The 21,116-nt window shown below is 40.4% G+C and overlaps 2 protein-coding genes across 4 annotated transcripts; one reads left to right on the top strand and one right to left on the bottom strand.

Annotated features, from left to right (window-relative positions):
- Nucleotides 1–791: 791 nt before the first annotated feature.
- On the bottom strand, nucleotides 792–12,703 carry dlst (dihydrolipoamide S-succinyltransferase). Its single transcript, XM_062550126.1, has 15 exons — nucleotides 12,575–12,703; nucleotides 11,337–11,370; nucleotides 10,780–10,822; nucleotides 10,588–10,652; nucleotides 10,428–10,502; nucleotides 9,964–10,019; nucleotides 8,354–8,462; nucleotides 7,570–7,746; nucleotides 6,430–6,503; nucleotides 5,698–5,795; nucleotides 5,029–5,159; nucleotides 4,726–4,799; nucleotides 3,799–3,882; nucleotides 3,280–3,447; nucleotides 792–2,333 (listed from the first exon to the last, which is right to left on the bottom strand). Exons 1-15 carry the CDS (start codon nucleotides 12,635–12,637, stop codon nucleotides 2,199–2,201), a joined length of 1,386 nt encoding a protein of 461 aa, XP_062406110.1. The 5' UTR covers nucleotides 12,638–12,703; the 3' UTR covers nucleotides 792–2,198.
- A 774-nt stretch (nucleotides 12,704–13,477) lies between these two features.
- Nucleotides 13,478–20,815, top strand: LOC134097275 (prospero homeobox protein 1-like). Of its 3 annotated transcripts, XM_062550125.1 has the most exons (5): nucleotides 13,478–13,617; nucleotides 13,840–13,986; nucleotides 15,912–16,013; nucleotides 16,549–16,743; nucleotides 19,720–20,815. In XM_062550125.1, exons 3-5 carry the CDS (start codon nucleotides 15,951–15,953, stop codon nucleotides 19,885–19,887), a joined length of 426 nt encoding a protein of 141 aa, XP_062406109.1. In that variant the 5' UTR covers nucleotides 13,478–13,617; nucleotides 13,840–13,986; nucleotides 15,912–15,950; the 3' UTR covers nucleotides 19,888–20,815. The 3 variants fall into 3 exon arrangements, with proteins under 3 accessions (XP_062406109.1, XP_062406108.1, XP_062406107.1); XM_062550124.1 differs by lacking the exons at nucleotides 15,912–16,013; nucleotides 16,549–16,743; nucleotides 19,720–20,815 and adding an exon at nucleotides 14,134–15,654; XM_062550123.1 differs by lacking the exons at nucleotides 15,912–16,013; nucleotides 16,549–16,743; nucleotides 19,720–20,815 and having other exon boundaries at nucleotides 13,840–15,654.
- Nucleotides 20,816–21,116: the final 301 nt, after the last annotated feature.

Genomic DNA, 21,116 nt, shown 5'->3' with positions numbered 1-21,116 from the left:
TTTGTTCGGGCTATTCATGCCCATTACGACCTCCTTCATTCTCATGGTAATCTGACGTTTGGAGTATTTCATTTTTTTTTTAGGATGGGTATTTTTTGGGGGGCGGGTGGGTAGGGTTAGTGTTTTCATAATGAAGTCCATGTTCTCGGCGACTGGCATTGTTCAGACGCCGTGTGTAGATGCTGGCAAAGAAACAAAGATGCTCATTAGGTGAGGCATTGTCCCTTCACGGTTTATGAAGGTAAACAGAAAAATGGCCCACAGCTTGGGAGGCGCAGCTGCACGCTCTCGAAAAAGAAGGGGGCCTTTGTGGGAGACGTAGGAAGCGCCAAGCAACCCACAAGACTCTTGTCGTGGACGGTTCAATTACTGTGGATCACGTCCAAAAAGGCGTTGAGTAGTAATTAGCTTGGAGAAACATCAATCCTTAACGATGATGCACACTCTTCATGGAGTACATTTGGGTAACAAGCACCGGAGGGTTTTAGGATTAGGTGATTTCATATCAGTTTCAAGGCTTGGGTGAACATTTCCAAAACCAACGAGTGAGGGTCATAGCTGTAGATAGCTGGTCATCTTCTGACTGCTTCATTAATCTTATAGATTAAATTTAAACACATCTTTTTCTGCTACAGTTTGTTATAATCTCAAAAAGTCAAGTAGTTTCTAGGATCAATAAATGTAGCAAAATAAATGAGTTGATCTGGAGATTTGTTTTGTCATAGAAAATCAATAAGGAAACACCCAGTGGGGTATATATTAAGGAAAAAAACTCATTTGGGACACAGATGTACATAAAACTAGGGTTTTTAATGTTTCAACCGGATGTTTAAATAGCAACATGTACGGAGTACAACGGATAAAGAAATAAAGATAGTGTGTTCCAGGGCAAAAAGCTACTTGTGCGTCTCAAAAAATACCCCTGACATTTTCGACTGGACAAGTCAAATCAATGCAGGGAAGGACTGCACGGAACAGTTCCTTTTTACCAGGGCAGTGCTATATAGTCAGAAGGGAGGTGGTTCACCAGAACTTGTTCCTACACAAATAAAGGGTCACCAAGATGGTGTCACTACGTAACATCCCTATAAACCACTGTCAGTAAAAGCAAAACATCTTGGGTTCTGATTTTTGGGTGACATGATCTTAAACCCATAAAAGACAAACCAAAGACGCAAAGAAGCAACACACAGCACTGTAAAGCAAACGCCATTTATGCTATAAAGGTTACCACACAAACATTGCTCAGACATTTCAAGGGTTGTGCACTTAAATCTGTTCCAGTTGGTTGAAATGTGAAGCTTCGTGGCAAGACTCGCTATACAGTTTTGAGTTGGCAAAAACTGCTCACAACAGTACCAATATCATCCCACCATCACTGCAGGTCAAGTGCTTGCTTTCCTCCAAAATTGTCAATGGAGTTTTGGCTAAGAATACGTATAATGCTTTGTGTATGTGTGTGCGCATTATGTCAAGTTTTACAGATCTACTGGACGTACTTCGAGTTGGATATAGATTAAGGTATGGTATGGAAAGGTCTTCTGTTCTATTTGTGTGGTGCATTAGGCGTCATGTGTTGAACCACCTTCTTCTGACTACACAAATGATAAACCCCAATAAAGCCTGACATTTTTTCTTCTGTTTTTGCCTTTTACAATTTCAATGAAATCAGAGCATTGGAGTATGAAGACGATGTGTTTGTTCTGTTGTTTGGAGAGAGAGAGAGAGAGTAACTTTATAGAATTTAGACAAGCCATATTTTTTTAAGAGGCCTGAACATATTTGAGCATACTGCCACCATCAAACACAACATGATACCAGCTGTAAGTGGATAGTCAACACTGACATATTTTCATCCCTCCTCGTAATCACCTGCCTGGACATTGTGCAGTCGTTCATGAAGCACTTTTCTAAATAAAGTATGAGAGCAGATATACTAGAGGAATTTAAGAGGTCCTACTTCACAAAATATGGTCCTTATAAGCTGTCCCTTTACAATATTATAGCCAATATGAAAATACCCATTCCTTGTTCACGTTATCTTATATCTTGCGGTGTGATACGTGTCATGGCCTCAACGTCGTTTAGAAAGGCTCTCTGGAGGGCTACACAAGTCCACAAAATTGTCATCGTGTTGAGTTGGCATCACGCGTGTTTAATAAGTGCGTAGTTATATACTAGAAGGGAGACCCCCGGGGTTACATATCGAGGAGCAGAACGCGTGGGTCCTCCACCACGGCCTTGATCTTGCGCAAGAAGGTCACCGCCTCTCTGCCGTCAATCAACCGGTGGTCGTACGTCAGCGCCACGTACATCATGGGCCTGATTTCCACCTGTGGGGGAGGACACGTGTTAGAATTCACGATTAGGACTTCAAGCCACAGGTCACACTGGACAGTTTCTAATCACTGGACACTGGAGTTTTTGTTTGACCACACAGGTCTTACAGCAAGAGCTTCTGAATATCTACTATAGAAGCTGGAGTTGGTGTAAACATCTAGTCTAAACATCTTTGCCGCATCTTTGGAGTTAATTACAAGAGCTTCTGAACATCTGTTAGACAGAAGGGAGTCAGAACAACAGGTTCCCAGACATCTGCTGGGCATGTGTGAGTGCAAGAGCTTCTGTGCATCAATAACATGTCTACATGTTGATATTTAAAATCAACAGGCAAGAAATGGCAAGGAGTCTAAAGAACTAGCCACTGCTGCAAACCTGTCAATTCAGAAGTGTAGTGTTTTTCAGCAGTGTTCCACGACTATATGGTATGATCTCAAAGCACGAGATTGTGGGTAATTAAGTCAGTTCAGGAGTAAACTAAAAGTACAAGAGACATTAAAAGAGAATTTCACTGATGAGCATCCCCCGAGTTTAGCCATGTAGCACTGTTGACTGTAGCAACTTGAACTAGGAAGAACCGACTATTTTAATTTTGTTCGTACCGACAGTACGATGCGACTTCAAGAAACCGAGATCTATCTGAGAAACCACAGGAATTCTCCTTTAGAGCTAATAACTCTCCGATTAAAAACAGAATAGTTGCGTTTGACTCTTAAGACCACTGTGTGCCTGAATTGTAAGCATTTCAAGTTTAACATACAGTATATTGCAATATGTCACTGTGAAGTTGCAGGTAATACCAGCTCAAGTAGGAATCTGGTCCAAATGAGTGGGACGATCTTAGTATATAGCAATGTAGGTCACAGGGAACAAGTTGCTGACGCTAAACATTTAGTATGAGGCTCTGGGTGATGGGAGTCAAGGGCTCTGTCCACTCACCTTGCCATTCAGAGCCACGGGCCTGTCAAAGATGCCGTGCATGCCCAGGATGGCCGACTGCGGGGGGTTGATGATGGGCGTGCCGAACATGGAGCCAAACACGCCACCGTTGCTGATGGTGAAGGTGCCGCCGTCCATGTCCTCCACAGCCAGCTCGTTCTTACGTGCCTGAGGGGTCGAGGGAGAGGTAGAGGGTTCACTGGGGTCACTGGAGTGAAAGCAACTCAACGGAGTGCTTATACAGATTTCAATGAAACCCATGAATAGGACTTCCTGCTTTCAATGATGTAAAATGATGATTTGAAAGCAGAAAGTCCAACATTGAAATCCGTATTTCTCCCATCTCAAGGCAAACTGAGGGAATGATGCATGACCACTCAAAAACATGACTGGTTTTCTAAAGATACAAAGCTAAATGCTAATCAGTGAAGTGTCCCTTTAAAGGAAGCTGTGTTGTATTGCACAAACGCAACCATTTGGACGTAGAACAACAGATGAGAGCGAGGAGACTTTGCGTACCTTCTCTCCCAGTGCATTGATGGTCTTCTCAATGTCGGCAAAGTTCATGGTCTCCACGTTCCGGATGACCGGCACCACCAGTCCCTGCAGAGAAGAAACAGTTGATGAATGAAAGCGCACGCACACATCCACAGAAAATTAAATGGGTGCTGGGTACAAGGCTAAGCCGACATGTGGAAAAAATAAAGAGATACCCACACACTCTTATATATGCTGCCAAAGTGGTTTATTAAGCTACAATGTGTCAACCAGAGGTCTTTGTCAGAAACACTGTAGCTTATTAAACTACTCTGGGAGCAAATATAACAGTGTGCGTATATCTCTTTATTTTTTTCACAAGAAACAAACGGTTCACAAACAGTCGGCTCCTGCTCTTCACATCTACACTTACATACACTTATGTACTCGTTAGTTTACATACACATGCTAAAGGCTTACTTTGAAAAAGGACACCAATCTTCTTTGTGAATGAATAACGTATTGTAAATAAATAAATGTGCTCTATGTTAAATTTCCACGGAGGCAGACAGATTGTTATTTTCAAAGGCTAATTATTTCATGGATCCAAGATACTGTGCATCCTGATCAAGTTCCCTCGGCTTTTGGAATAGCCCCACATTATCACATTCCCTCAGAATTAAAAATAGCCCCACATCACATACCCTTCACCATATCTCACTATCGGCATGGGGTACTTTCCATAAGGTCATCTCTCAAATCAAATCAAACCAGTTATTAGGCCAACTGAAATAAAACCATGCCAATCTCTAGGTATGGTGAAGGGTATGCGATGACGTGAGGCTATTTCAATTCCAAAGGCCGAGGGTATACTCGGAAGTTCTTTTTTTTTTTAAAAGTCACAAAATCACAAAATAAACAATCAATTACTTTTTCACATATTACTTAGGGGCAACAGTTTGATCTTACCTTTGGTGTGGCCACAGCTACGCTGATGTCTACATAATCCCTATACACAATTTCTTTGGTGGTGTCATCAATAACTGGTGGGAGGGAAAAAAAAGGGGTTGAAGTTAATTATACAGGGATTAACAGGCTGAGTTTCAGTACAATGAGATCTAGATGAATACCTGAATGAAAATGCAAACTTATATGGTGGTTTATGTTATTATGAAAACAAATGCTAGATGTATTGTGTATGTTAGATGTATTTTATTCCTTATTTGGTCTAGCTTAGTTTTTCTGTGGGCTAGCAGCTGAGTGCGGGCTTACCGCCGTTGACAGCAGGTTGGTCAGTAAGCGCGTGAGCAGCAGCTTTCACAAAGGCGGACATGAAGCCCAGCTTGATGTTGTGTCTTTTGAGGAAGGCGTCTTTGTGCAGTTTACGCATCTCCTGGATGTTGCTGGGGAGAAAGGGTGGAAGTGGACACGGTTCACGTCACTACATTGCCTCAGACTGAACTCGCAGGATGGGGTCATCTCTCAAACAAAATGTCTAAGCTCAGCAACTAGTTACCATGTGACCCACTGACTGCTATACTTTACAAAAGCCTCTCACATAGTCAAACAAAGGAAAATAACATCTGTTTACAGACACTTTAGATGATGGGGGAGTAAGTAAACAATCACAGCACAAGGTCCTTACATTTAAAGAGTAAAGGGTATGAACAGTGAGAACACAATTTGCAACTCAGTGCAGTTGGTGTCTCTGACTGTATCCAGTCAAACATGTTTCTTGGTGTTTTGAGCCCCCAATGTTGTCTTCAAGGCAGTGCTGCCTGGAAGACGCTAGGGTTGGGCATGGGTTAAGGTTAGGGTTAGGATTAAGTGCCTTTAAGTCAGTGTCAGCGCTGCCTGGAAGATGACGTTGGGGGCTCAAAACACCATCGAGCCCCTTTGACTGTATCCAGATGAGCATAAGTCAAACATATTCATGCCTACCTCATGTCCACCTCATTGAAGGTGGTCAGCATTGCACAGGTGTCCTGGGCCTCCTTCAGACGCTGGGCGATCCTCAGACGCATGCGGTTCATCTTCACCTGTGACACAGCAAACAGGCGGATCAGTTTTGATGTACTCTTGGTACTTTTTCTAATCGTTTGTATTCAGTTGAAAAAAAACCTCTCTCTAACATGCTCTCATTCACCCAGAAAATACTTATAAATTCATGACAATAAACATGACAATAAACTTGAACTTGAAAATATGGCAACCTAATTCAGTAGATTAACATGCATTTAAATAAATATCAGGCATCAAGTACATGGAAGATAGTACACAGTGTTCTTACACAGTACATTACATTCAACTTTGTTAAAACCCAAATTCTAGGTAGAACAGCTCGACTGTATGGCTTCTTGTTGGTCAGTTACTGTTACAGCCCTATGACTACTCATGCCCAACTGTCAAGAGTCCTTGGGCATGTAGCATTTTTTTCTGCCAGCCTATTTTTTTCCCCAACTGTTTCCAAAGAGGAAAGAGTGTTTATAGCCACCTAAATAAACACTTTATAAAGAACGCTTCACCTTTTTTGGTGTTGCTGCGCTCTGAGCGCTTTTTTTGCTGTTGTTGTTGAAAATGTTTCAACATTTCAGAAGGGCACTGTTGTCCCAGTGGGGTGCGGCTAGTCTTTGATAAGTGCATTCTCTGCTCCGGCTCCAGCGCTTAGCTTACCCTGCTCTCTGTCCTGGCTCCTGTGGAAGCAGCCGGGGCGGCCGCTGGGGCAGTTGTGGGCTTCACGGCAGACACTACGGGACGAAGGAGAACACAAATAAAACACAACAATAACAACAGACTGATTATTAGATCAGATTAGATTAGATTCAACGTAATGGTCATTGTGCAGAGTACAAGTCCAAAGACAACGAAATGCAGTTTGCGTCTAACCAGAAGTGCAAAAAAGTGCAATATGATATACAAGTATAGACAGGACAAGAAATATGGTTCTGTGTAGACCGTTGTAAACAGTTGGTTTACAGAAGGTGGTTTAGGGTAATATAAATTAAATATATATATAGAATTTATAAATTAATTATAAATTAATTAATTATAAATTGATATGTATATTTAATATATATATATAGAATAAATATGGCTATGTAATGTGTACAATGTGCAGATATGTGCAATGTAGTAGAAGTAACATTACAATAGTAGTAAATGTAATAATTATGTTAACCAACAACAATAGTCAAATAGCAATCTTATTTCTATGTGATACATCAAATGCAGCTCACAATAAGGGTGGTGGTAGCATAGTGGTTAAAGAGCTGGGCTAGCATGCAGTATCCTGCAGAGTTGTGGGTGCAATTTTCTGGCCTCCACTGATGCCCTTGAGCAAGGCACTTAACCACAAGCTGATCTGGTGTCAAAGTAATCCCTTAATTGACATATGCAAGTCACTTTGGATTAAAAGTATCTTATATCTATATCTATAAATGAATAAATGTTAATGTAAAAATCTAAGCGAGATACATATGAACACGTTATGAAGGAATGATTTAGAATTTAGAATGAAGTAAAGAGTTAGACGTAAGGACTTGTGTATGTTCCAACAAAACAATCATTATATCTCGAACATGTTGTTTTCATAGCTCTTGGGAGTCAAAATTGGATTAAAAGACATACATTTCCCAAAAGCCCTAGTAAGTGTGACTGACAAAGAGAGCCACTGACCAAGTTCGGCATCAGCAGCTTGGTACAGAATAATCTAGAATTGATACCAAAGCACAAACAGATAGAAGAGGTGTGTGTGTGTGTGTGTGTGCGCATGTGTGTGTATGTGCGTATGAAAGAGAATAGAGAGCCACTGACCGGGTTTGGCAGCGGCGGCTTGGCCTGGCACAGGGGGAACAGGTGGCATGGCGGTGGGAATGGGCGCGATGACTGGCGTGGGGGGCGGAGGAGCAGCGGCGGCCGGCGGGGCCTCTGCTTTGGGTGCCGCGGGTTCAGGAGCAGCAGCAGCAGCCGCAGCAGGTTTGGGGGCTCCAGCTGTGGACCAGCAGCAGATATACACCATCAGTTACCACAGAAAAAGACTAGAGGGGGGAAGTCCAAGGCCAGTCTGCCCACGAGGGCCAGCCATCAGGCAACACTTAAGAAGAGGTACTGTAGGTATTTCAGAAACGTAAGGGTAGGAATGGGTAAATGTAAGGGATCTAAATTGACCACACATAATGGTGATCTTAATTCTGCCAGGGCTTTATGCATCAGCAATACATCACATCGGCAAAAACGAAGAAGCCCCATTAAGAAGCATATAATCATAAATGGATACAAAAAAAGCTTGGAACTCTCTGTAGTTTTATAATTCAAGCAACATTCCACAAGATGTCGACTTTGATATCAAAATAGGCCAGAGGCCAGATGCAGAGAAATGTCGGTTGGGCTTTTACCAACAAGGCAACCAACAACAAATAACAGGGCAAGTAGACTGGTCATGGAGCCACACACCAAACAGTACAAGCTTTCCATTTTTTTTAGTGGCAACGTCTCCTCCTTTGCTGAGCCTGTTACAGTTTCATAGCATGTTTCAGGTCCCAGCAAGTACAGTGTGTCCACGTGTATGTGTGTGTCTGCATGAGGACTTGAAGCGTACCTCCTTTCTTGAGCTTGAAGAGGGGTGTTCCTCCCTCCACGCGTCCACCGTCTGGCACCAGGAGCTCCTCGATCACGCCGGCCGCAGGGGAGGGCACCTGCACAGAGGTCTACACCCCAGCCCGCCACAACTCCCTCATTACCACAGCCAATAGAGGTCTACACCCCAGCCCGCCACAACTCCCTCATTACCACAGCCAATAGAGGTCTACACCCCAGCCCGCCACAACTCCCTCATTACAGTAATTTCTAGCATATAAGCCGCATTGTGTATAAGCCGCAGGACAGTGTTTTATGCAAGTTAACTGCCCTCTGTATTAACCTCATAGCTGAAGAAATTTTGCAAAATCAATTTATAAGCCGCGGCCAATAGTCAGGAAATTATGGTACCACCGCCAACAACATTTAGAGTGCAGGCTACAAGTGTACCTTGACATAACATTACACGAAAGAGCAAATTTGTGTTTGCTAGTCAAGTCAGGGTTATTTCTATAGCATAGTTCAAAACAACCAAGGGATGACAAAAATGTTTTACTGGGTAAAAAGGAACATAGGCTATGTAAAGTATAAGCTACACTATAAAGTAAAGGTTCATACATCAAAACAGTTTAAAATGCGTTGTAGTTGTTGGACAAGGGATAACAACTCAAAGTTCAACATCCTGCGGTGTTGCTGCAGTGGTCACATTGTGGGTCTGTTTACTGTTGTTTCACAATGAGATATAAACAAACATAGCTATGCTGTCACGCAAATTATCATAGAAACTAGATGATATTTTATTCAGTGTTTAGCTACTGTTGCAAAACTATGAAAGCCTACAGCACCATGTTATACAGCACTGTGCAAAAATGTTGGGCACCCATTAGATTTGTTATTTTAGCAATGCTATGATGACAATGTATATTTATTTTTCTTTGTCTTCACTAGAATTCAACCAGAAGACAGACAAAATATAAAAAAACACAGTAGAATGTATTTCTAGTTCAGGCCAGACATGCCCGGCAGTGGACACCCCTTACCCCTTAGGTGACTCATTATAACACTGCTAAATCAACAAATCCAATGGCAGCTGGCACCTAAAATTGCTGTATCAGAACAAAGACTACATTTCATGTGCATTTAAATACTGCTCTGCTCATATTCTAATTAAAAGTGAGATTGAAAAATAAAAAAATATATGGGCCATATGGCATTACTGAAGCAAAACATGTAAGGTGTCGAAGACTTTTGCACAATACTGTATGTTGACAACATACTTGTTTTGACGAACAACAGTTGTCATCTAAACAATTGACCTTAAGGCATGCTGATATTATCTGAAAATAGTGTCAACTGTTCTGATAACAGAGACAAAACTCTGCTGACAACAGAAGGTTAATCTTTGCAAACAAGATAGCCAGCCCTTAAGGCAACAAAGTTGGCTGCAATTTCTCTGTTTAAACGTTTAAACACCTGAATTGATCAGGTTAACTGATTGATAACTGAACCATTTTTTTTCAGAGTTATGACACCCTTAAACAATAAGGTACCTCGCACAGTGCCTTTGCATGCATACACAACAGTCAAGAGTCAGTTAGACCCCCGGGGCAATAAGGAGGGCAGACCACCTACCTTATCAGTTTCAATCTCGCACACCACTTCATCTTCAGCTACAGTATCACCCACGGCTGTGGAGAAGAAAGGAGAATGATTGTGGTTAGATAAAAACAGATTGCAAGATGCAATATTTAACTTTTTGCTAAAGAAAATGATAATTTACAACATAGAACTCTGAATGGTAAAAAAAAGAATAGAATAGAATAGAATAGAACGCCCTTATTGTAATTGCATTTAAATACAACAAAATTGGAAAATGGCTCATCACGACCATTTACAGTATATTTATAGCACGACTATACAAATGCAGAAGAAAGAAACCCCAATTGTGGCCACTAAAGGCTATTTCATTTTAAACAACAACAACAGCAAAAACAAAAGAGACACATTCCGGCTTTAACAGCTTGCCAATTCCCTTCACGTGATCACTACAAAATTCACATGCCTGACATCAAATTTGTCTGATGGGGGTCACTCACCTTTCTCCCACCTGACGTCTCCCTCTGTGACCGACTCTGCGAAGGCAGGCGTTTTTACCGTGACGACTTCGTTCTCTGCAAATAGACAGACAGATCAAACAACACGCCCCAACAAATACAAAACTTGCCTGGAACGTAAAAGAACATTGAGAAATCTTACTGTAGCATGTCGAAGTCCTAAAGTATCTCATGTGGGAGACACTGGAGACCGGCTTGGGATCGCATCTGAAAACCATGCAAACACACCATCGGTATGTGAGAGTGCAAGGTGTCAAATGCCATTTTAGAATGCCATTCTTTAAATAGTTATATAAAGAAGACACCAGAAATGACTTAAAGGCAGAGAACTTACGTTTGACTGTTCTTGTAAACAATCCGACTGCCAGCAGAGAGGCCTTTAAACACAAGACTTAAATTCATTATAAAAGACAAAGCATATTATCTCTTCATGGCATAAAGCATCTCTACATGGTAGACAGAAATACCTACTCTTATAATTAAAACCAAAAGTATATTGAGATTACAGCAGCAGCTATGCAGTCAAGATCATTAGGTGCCCGAGGACAACCCACGGTAGATTTCCCTTATATTTGTATATATAGTGTCTGCAAGATTAACTGACAAAAGAGCAATGGTATTGTACCAAATTGATGTTAAGAGATTGCTAGTAGAACACTTGCTGATTTTATTTTCTTCCAATGAAAAACAACTTACTAAACTTGAACACATCTGCCCAATAAAATACATATTCACACTTATCCTTGGGAAGTTACTGATCAGATTCATGACACAGGCATTGACATTAACAGTTTCAATGTTTAATAAGGCCATATCTATGGGTTTGTTTTGACTGTTTGCTCCCTATATTGTTCCTTTGTAGTCAAAATATTCAAGAAACAATATTCATACCTGACACCATCCGCTGTCCAAGCCCCTTGTTACTCTGAAAGGAAGGAGTGAAATTGAACATGTGAGCCTGCTTCGTTCGTTCAATCATCAACGAGAAAAACGAATATCAGACACTCCAAGAGGTTATCAAATGGCAATCTTTTACTAAATGTTGAGCGAGTATGTTCATAAAAAGAATTGAACATGGCCTGTCCACAAGGTGAATGACATTTAACAAATGAGACCATGGTGGTGCGTTTTACACTAAACGTTCTTACTGGGAGCCTCGGTGTAGAAGGACGCATCTACTCACCACCATTAACTTTAACACTGCAAATATCTATGTCGCTGCAGTTAATAATTTCCCCTGATACATGTAATAACATTTACCATTCTACTGCACCTTCATAGTGACAGGTTTGTTAAGTAACGTTACCTTTGTACGAGGTCACACTCATGTTAATAGTTCCTTGAGTATTTAAAATGTCACAGTGCCAAATGTGTTTGCAACATTATGTCCAAGGCGTACATAAAGATCGCTATATTAACTGACCATGCCTGATGTTAGTTTTACGACAACTGCTTAAGCTAGATCTATAACGTTAACGATAAATAAACGAAGATTTATGAAGGGGCGGTAGCCAGTTGGGCGAGCTAGCCTAGAGCTTAGCGTGCTAGCTGCTATGTCTCAAGAACGTTTGACCTCTCAAGAACAGCAAAATCTGACACCAACTTGCAATTTACAGTACTTGCGTGACAGCCAACTCAAGTTATGCTTCTTCAAACTGTTAGCTACCGGCTAGTCAGCTAACGGCCATGACAACTCAAATAGAATCAAGTAACTAACTAACGTTAGCTGGCCTGTTAGCCTCAGTGCTAGCTAGCTAATGTTTGGGGCGTCCCAAAGGTGTGTGTTGATAACTTGCTTTCTAAGAGATGTCAGTCAATGGGTTCCCTTAACCCAGTGAAATATCCATGCTTTATTAGAGACACAATGCAGTTACATGATTCGTTACTCCACGTATACATTGCTATCTCTAACTACTCAAGTCGACAAGGTTAACGTTAACGTTAGTATCTGTATTAGCTAGCATCGAAACTAGCTACAGCCTGCTATCTGAGGGGCTAACCGGTTGTTTCGATGTCCCTCTGTCCTTGGGTTTTACTCAGGCCTCGACAAGGCCCATAAAAAGAGAAAATTTAATCAATTTACAAGATATTACACAAAACACTTTAAACAACATTTTTCAAATACATACCTGGGACAACACGGAAACAGAACGTCCAAATGTCCGCGAAAAACATCGTGAACGGGACAGCATGTTGGCTGAAATGACAGGCTGTCAACTGACCTCGCTCAGTGAAGCCAGCAACAACAGAAAGGGAAGTGAAGTGAAGTAAGAAAAAAAGTCTTCCGGGTAAATGGCTCATTGCCAAGTAAAAGTCATTTGGCAGAGCCTATAGTGGTAAAAGTCGATTTAATACTGATTGTTATTAATGAAATCAATGTAAGAGAGCAGAAATGTGAATATTATGGATGTTACTGACAAATATCTTGTGCGCTTGCGCCTTCTAGGCTACTACAGGACTGATGCCTCAATATTCTCAAAAGTAGCCTGTCGCGTTATGAGGCCTATTATTGGCCAGTCATTTAATACTTGGTTTAATTGGGCAAATGTTCCTGTTTCCTGTCACCTCTGTTTTAACATTTAAGAGGTCCTTGGCAGAATAGCCTACCCAAAACACACTGGGGGACTATTTTAAAATGGTATGTGTGCAAATTTTAGACTAGACACATTTATTTCCATAGGAGACAATATAGAGGAACCAGCAGAATCTGGTCTTGTGCCAAACTGTTGGCTCTGCCCCCTTGCATCTCATTTACGATGACTATTTATTAATGATTGTCTGTGACAGGGCACAGAACTCACAGCAGGGAGACCAGTGAGTATAGGCTATGATTCGTGTGAGCTACAGGTAAGACCTAAGCTGCTGCACACCTAACCTAAAATCAGAAAACACATTTTATTTATTGTTACTTGTTGTGATTGTGTCTGTTACCTCGACATTTTTTGCATAGTCTGTAGAGTTTTGTATTGTAGCTTATAGCCTTGAGTGAAATGCATATCTGTTCTGTTGAAGTAACCACTGTGAAGTCTAGGCCTGTTTATTCACTCAAAATCATGTCTTAAATAATATCTCTTTGCTGCTATACAATGTTGAATTCTGTTTTTTCCCCAGGTGATTATATGCAGTCGGTAGGCTAAATAGACACACACACAAGTGTTGTTTTTTTCCTTCAGTAAGTCACGTTCATTTGTATAACACATTTTCTTCCAAAGTTTTTCCACAGTTAAAGAGTTTAAAAGATGATTTCCAACACCAACTACAACTGACCTTTCCAAACACAAACCAAAACAAAAAGTACAGATACAGACACATAAACAGATAGAATACAAATAGCATCCAATCCATAAGATACATGTCTGTTGGTAAATACTTTACCCTTCTGATATTTTTTCAGGAAAATATTATTCATCGAATCCGATTCTCTGTAACCCACCAATATTTCAAAAACCTTTGGCATGAACTACAGCTCATCTGATCAGAAGATGCACACTTCGAGTAATGTTTACCCTGAATGTGGCGAACTGAGTGACCCACAGAACAGGTACGCCCACTCTCTGACCACAGAGTCCATCATCTCTCTCCTCTTGAGGAAAAATGCAGAGAGGAAGAGGTCACACCACCCGAACGACTTTCCTCAACACTTTGACCCCACGACCTCTTTAAACAATTCTTACTATGTTGAGTGCAGGGCCAGCCCTTTAAGTGAGGACGGCGAAACAACTCAGGTCCCAACCAGCCTGTCCAGTCCTAATTGGGATGACCATTCCTGCCTGGAGAATCATCGAGTTAAACGGGCCCGGGTCGAGAACATTCTCCAGCGGATGGTTGGATCTCCTCTGAAACAGTTCAGAGACGAAATAGCAGCCGGTCACCCTGCGCCCACTAATGCATGGCACAGCAGCAGAGGCTCTCTGCCACCACTGGATTACAGCCAGAGCAGAGGCGAAACCTCCTGTGGTGAGGATTACAAGACCAGGGAGAACCCTGAGCATCTCAGTGTGCATACCAGGCATCAGAAAGACCAGACGACCAAGGTCCAACACAAAAACTCCGAAGAGGAGTTTCCAAGAAGAGAGACTGCACCGGGGAGGAAAGTTGCAAAAAATGAGAACGTCTCGTACATTACAAATACATCCTCTACTCTGCGAATACCAGATATTCCTGTCCTGCATAATTCCAGAGGTGACATTCAACATTGTTTGAGTGGAGAGTGGGAAAGAAACAGGATCAAAATACAGAATAGTCACACAGGTCTGGACACAGATGAACTGATTGGACTGAAGTCAGAGCTGTCTAGGGCTGTAAACTTGAGCGTCGACTTGGTTTTCAAGAAAATGTTTCACTCGTTATTCAAAACATCTGTACAGGATCCTGAAGTGGGGACTGAGCATCCTTTGTTAGAGGGAAGTATGAAATATGAAGAGGCAACCACACCAAACTACAACTTGTGTTCACAGATAACAGAGCCTTCACTGCCAAATGTTCAGACAGAAGCTTTGTCACTGGTCATTCAAAAGCCATCCAGTCAGGAGAATCCCAATACATTCACCCAAGTGAATACAAGTTTTTCTGAGCTCAACAATCCACCCTCTCAATCGAAACAAAATCATCTTCACATAGATGCAGAAGTGCTACAGCGATTTCAAGACAGCCCCTCGAATGTGCTGGACAGCCTTCCATGTCAATACAACACGAGTCAGTCTTCTGTGGATATAATGTCACATTCCTGGGAGCCAATCAAGGTAACTTCAAAGGGAATGTCCAACTGTATGAGCCAACAAGCACAACTGGTAGCTCTGAGTCAGCTGGCTTTTGACAACCTCTGCCTTCCTCACATCAAGAGGGAAAACCAAGGCCTGGTGGAAGGCAACTCATTCTTGCCTTTTAATATATCCTTTGAAAATGCAGTAGCAAGACATAATGTTACCATGACCAGTCAAAAAACTCCTCCCGTTGATGAATTTTTATTTTAGGAGTCATCAGTGAACCCGAAAAAGAATCGTTATTTGGTCTTGTCTATGTAGAACCTGCATCTACTAGAATGGCTTGGATGTTCTGGGTTCAGGTGGACAGAAAGGTTATTCCTGGCAATTTTAAAAACCTCAGCTACAGATGAACTCTAAGCCAATTCAAAATGTATGTACTCTTTATTTTTTCACATTAGAGTAGAAACATTGGATAGCTCTCTTGGTATGGGTGGGTAAGATTCAATCAAAGCCACACAACACAAATCATCTATGGCTTAATGCCAGTGTTTTTGATTATGCTAACTGTCGTGAAGTAGTGCTTGCATTGCAAGTGAAACTATGTGGCTCTAATAGTCATATTGAATAGTCTGTTTAGGATGTAGTAGGGTCCTCATTGTCAATACACTTTCCATAAACTGTATACCTCAGTAAACAGGGTGGATGGGCCAACCTGCTGGTTTCTAAAAATGTTTAAGATCCCTAACAATGTCACATTCAGGAGGGATTGACCCCTGGACATCTAAAAAAGGCAAAGCTAATGTTCTTCTACACACGTTACCCAAGCTCCAATGTGCTGAAAACCTTCTTTCCTGATGTAAAGGTAAGAATAGATATAAGTGCTCCATCCTAGAGAGTCAGTGATCTCAGTTATGTTTGCTCAAAGACCTACAGTGACAGCAGATTCAGTAAAACAAAAAACAAAAAACAAAGTACACTGGCAGATTGTTTTAAAATGCTTTATTTCATCTTTATTTGTCTCAAATTAAAATGAGTAAAAAAAAAAAATCAAAACATAATTATGCGTCATGTTTAACTATACATTATATAGATTAGCTTGAAAATGTCCTTCATGCAGCACTGTTTACCACCACAAAAGTGCACTTATAGTATTTAGTGTGGTTCACTCATTTGATCTAATAGCACTGACAATAAAACACACTCACCTGTTATTTTTCCATTCTCTCTGCAGTTCACCAGGTGCTATACATTATATAGATAAGCTGGAAAATGTCCTTCATGCACCTCCGTTTACCACCACAAATGTGCACTTACAGTATTTAGTGTGGTTCACTCATTTTATCTAATAGCACTGACAATAAACACACTCACCTGTTATTTTTCCATTCTCTCTGCAGTTCACCAGGTGCATCACATCCCAGCTGATCAAGTGGTTCAGCAACTTCCGCGAGTTCTATTACATTCAGATGGAGAAGTTTGCGCGGCAGACCGTGGCGGAGGGAGTGGGCAACATGAGGGACATCACGATGGACCGGGACTCGGAACTCTTCAGAGCACTGAACACACATTACAACAAAGCCAATGACTACCAGGTAGGCCACAACAAACGCATATCAGAAATTGTCCACTACAAGGAACACCTTACAATGAAACTACCAGGGGCACACCAAACTTATTCATGCACATACATTATTTTAATCAAGAAGTTACCATAAGTGTCCAGAGTGTTACTTGCAAACTTTGAGGGAGGTCTGATACCCACAAATATAATGATTTGTCATGCAAAGGAGAAGGGTGTGGCAAACTCTCTCCCTAGTTCCCCAAACAAATCTGACAGTCAAATAAACCTTGGAAGAAACAAGGTTTATTGAAAGTGGATGATATACATTTTCATTACCTGTAGACAGTGTGTTAGTTTCTTTGTAATGCGTAATGCATACCTCTAATTTTTACCTCTGAACCTATACCATTTATATGGTATAGGTTCAGAACAGGCCCAGTTCTTGTGTGCATCTGCGAACTTAGGTTCTATGTGTTATTCTCTTATTGACTCAAAAAAATGGTTGTCCAAATGGTTTGACAACCATCTACAATTTGCATTACACAAATGCTGATATGTAAAGGATTGACATATTCCACTCTTTTCCCTACTACCTAATGCCACCAGCACAAAAATAGAAAGTCACATTCATTTTTGGCCTTGTGAATATGACACACACATAATGCTTCCTCTGTGTAAATATTCAAAACTGATATCTACATTGCAACAATGCAGAAACAGTTCAATTCACTAACAGCTATGCCTGATGAGCATGGCTATTAGTCATTCAGATATAGCAAGATGCATAGGCATAAGGAACAGACAAGTTTGATATGTACAATCTGTGTGGAACACTGGAAAATGTGACGTTCTTCAACGGAATTAGATTACACGTGGAAAGAGAGAAATATTTCTAATTTCATATAGATGACATGTGTCTCAGGTGTTTGTTTTTAAAACAATGTTATGATTGTGGTCAGGCATATTTGTAAGGAATACTTCTCAAGGTTATTACACAGAAATTGTACTTTTTATGATTGGCTATTCCAGCCTTGGACGTGGCAGTTGACACATTTTCCTTAGCACAGTAATCTGCCTATTGTGTTACCACACGTCTTGCCCAGCTCACTTATTGTGTTGTTATTGATCTTGGTAATGCCGTCTACCATTACGACATGGTTGATGTAGACGCTCTATAAATTGCTCATAATAAAAGCAGTCATGGAGAGATGCTGTGAACTCTTAACAATTCCTGTGAACTCCTGGGAACTCTAACAATTACAGTACATGCATAATTGATGTTCAAGATGAGCATTATGAACTGAATAGACAAGATATATTACAACAGATTTAATTGTGTCACAGATAGACATTTTGGATTTGTGTCTGCTTGCGACTCCACAAACAAAATGTTGTCCAACCTCACAGGTGATTAAAGGCAGTGGCAAATTGCCAAATAGGAAATGAGAACATATCTCCAACAGTTCTTTACCTTACAAACCAGGTTTTTTTTTTTTTTTTAATTCATGTTTATTTATTCTTAAAAAATTATTGGAACTTTTATTCCTCTTACTGTATAACATGTTGCCATTTTTGACGGCCAAACAGGAGATTGTCATAATTAGGTCATTCCTTGGAAGTGTTGGTGCCAAACTTAAGTTAAGTTACTTAATTAAGTCAGTCAGTTAATGCCATTTCATAGATCTGCATCAAATCTATGGAATCTGTATGTGCTTCTCCCAAAAAATGTCACCACATATCTACACATACTGCAACAGTTGTGTGGTCTACTTCACAAGCTATCAACACTAGTTAGCGTACAGACGTTAGCTGCCTGGTAGACGCCACGCAAATCAGACTTTTTTTTTGGTAAGATAATTGATATAATCTGTCAAACCAATTATATGATTTCTATGATCAAACTTACAAAATCTGAGCGAAAAATAGGGCAAACAAATTACATTTAATTATAGCCTATATGTAGCATTACGTCGCCTAGCTAGCAGCGCCTTGTAAGTAGCCAGAACTACGCAGACATGAGCGCACATATGTAAATGCTAACATTGGCGTAGGCAAATTTCCTATAACTATGCCTAGATTCTACACAAAGGCATCATGCTTTAAACCTCATTCAGACTGCAAGTGCTAGTTAATGTACGTTAGTGATTGCAGGCGAATTAGCCATTGGTAACGCAAAACGTTGTCGAAGTTGAAATAATTTACATCTTTGAGGTGACAGTTGATGAACAAATTGCTCTATATGTGAACAGGGCTTTAAACTTAAGGCCCAGTCTTCTGTCACAAAAGAAATCATGGCATATTATACAACCTTTGCTGAATTGTTGAATGACACTTGAAAATGTACAACCATGTACTTGACAAGACATCAAATTCACATGGAAACTACTTGCAGTTGCAAGCTTGACTCGCACTATGCTGCTTTCAGTAATGTTTTCTCATTTGTTGTTTTACGCCTTAAACCGTGTCAGGAACATCTTTTTGCTACAGTTCCCGAAAGACTCAGCATCTCAAAATAACTGAGGCCAACTAGATACATTCATCTATTCAAACACAAGGACTTCATTTCTTGCATTATGCAACTAGTGTGCGCCAAGACAGGGATTTAAAGGCTTTCCATCTGTTATATCAAATGATCACAAAAAAACAGTGAGATGTTCATCACTCTTTACTGTTTTCCAATCATGAAAACATGATTTTAACAATACAACCCTACCACCCCCACTTGTCATCACATAACACTGAAGAGGCACACATTTCTAACATTCCAAGTAGGCTATTAAATAATTTATTTGAAAGGGATGTAATCATCTAATATCTAGCAACACATTTCCTCTGGGTTGTCGCATCACTTACCTTTTCAAATGACTGAATGGAAAAACAAACAAATAAAACCAAAACCAAAAAACAGAAAAACGTAAGGCCATTCGACTGGATATTAATGTCTTTCCAGTGCCATTAGTAACATTTAACTGTTCTTGGCTGTGTGTCTGTGTGTGTTTTATTTCAGGTCCCAGACAGATTTCTTGAGGTGGTGGAAATAACACTACGAGAGTTCTACACTGCCATCTCACTGTCCCGAGATACGGATCCCTCTTGGAAGAAGGCAATATATAAGGTCATATGTAAATTAGACAGTGACGTCCCATCAGCATTTAAATCTCCTTTGTTTACATAGTTACGCAATGGAGTGAGAAGACCAAGAGTTACTGAACGCTAGAATATAGAAATGCTTGCAATCACTTTGCAAATGCAAAAATAAGTTAATTCATCCAAGTAATGAAGCATGCAGTGTGCATGGTGAGGTTGGGGGAAAAAAAGTTTGTTGGTGTATGTTCTATTACTTATGCTTTGCTAAGTTATCTTTTAAAAGTATACGCGCTTAGTTATTAACATCTTACCTGACGTACTTTCCTCGATGCTGGGAATAACTGATACTAAAGTATACAATGAATATGCCACTGGATGTTCTCAAATACGGAGACAAATCTCTGGTCTACTGGAATACTTTGATTAAAAGCCAGAGGACTACAGTGTACAGCTGATTCACTTACCTTCAAAATGCTAAAAAAAAAAGATCATGGTTCCAATTGCCAAATGTGTTATGCATTTGACTCCTGCGTCGCCCTAAAAATAATCCCTTATCCACTATGTCACTTGGTCCACAGAAAATCTGCTGTCAGCTTTCTTTTCTCAGAAGTGAAACCTTACAATTGAAATGTTTATGTGCTACAAAATAAAGTACAAAAAACATTATACACACTCACACACGGAAAAACACATGACTAGCCTCAAACTGGCCAGTGTTTGTGTATTGTAACATATGAGTTTCTGTTCAGTTTTTTGCACATCATTTTTTATGAGTTCAAGAGAGACAAATCTGCACTCTCCCCTGAGTCATAATTGCTTCAATTTTGAATTGCTGGGTTAGATGAAGGAATTGTAAATGGAGGGACCAAAACTTAATTTAATAATAAATAAGGCTTAACTCATTTTTCTACATAACATGTTAATCAGTTGTACTTCTTTGCAGTTTAACACATATTAACACTGCACTATAAAAAGCCAGCTCACAGGAGAGCACATATCTCTATAGCTGACTAGCTAGTGGTGCCCATTCTAACTAACTGCAATCTATGGACACCAACTATAAAAATGGTCATCTTAAAGGTAGGGTAAGCAATGCAATGCGATTTCTAACACGCAACACTTTTTGTAACATTCAGAGAATGTCTTCTGAAGATCCGATATCTCTCCATTCTCTGAGAACACTGGAAGTTTAGCAGCCTGTACCCCAAACAATAACACAACACTGTGTGGAGTCTCTTAGGGCGCACTGAAGGGAAGTTTTGTTTGGTCTTTGGTTCAAATATAATACAAGTTGCTTTGGACAAAAGTGCCTGCTAA

This window comes from Sardina pilchardus, chromosome 12 (genome assembly GCF_963854185.1).
Source record: "Sardina pilchardus chromosome 12, fSarPil1.1, whole genome shotgun sequence".
In the NCBI taxonomy this organism is placed as follows: Eukaryota; Metazoa; Chordata; class Actinopteri; order Clupeiformes; family Clupeidae; genus Sardina; species Sardina pilchardus.
This window is presented reverse-complemented; position numbering and strand designations above follow the sequence as displayed.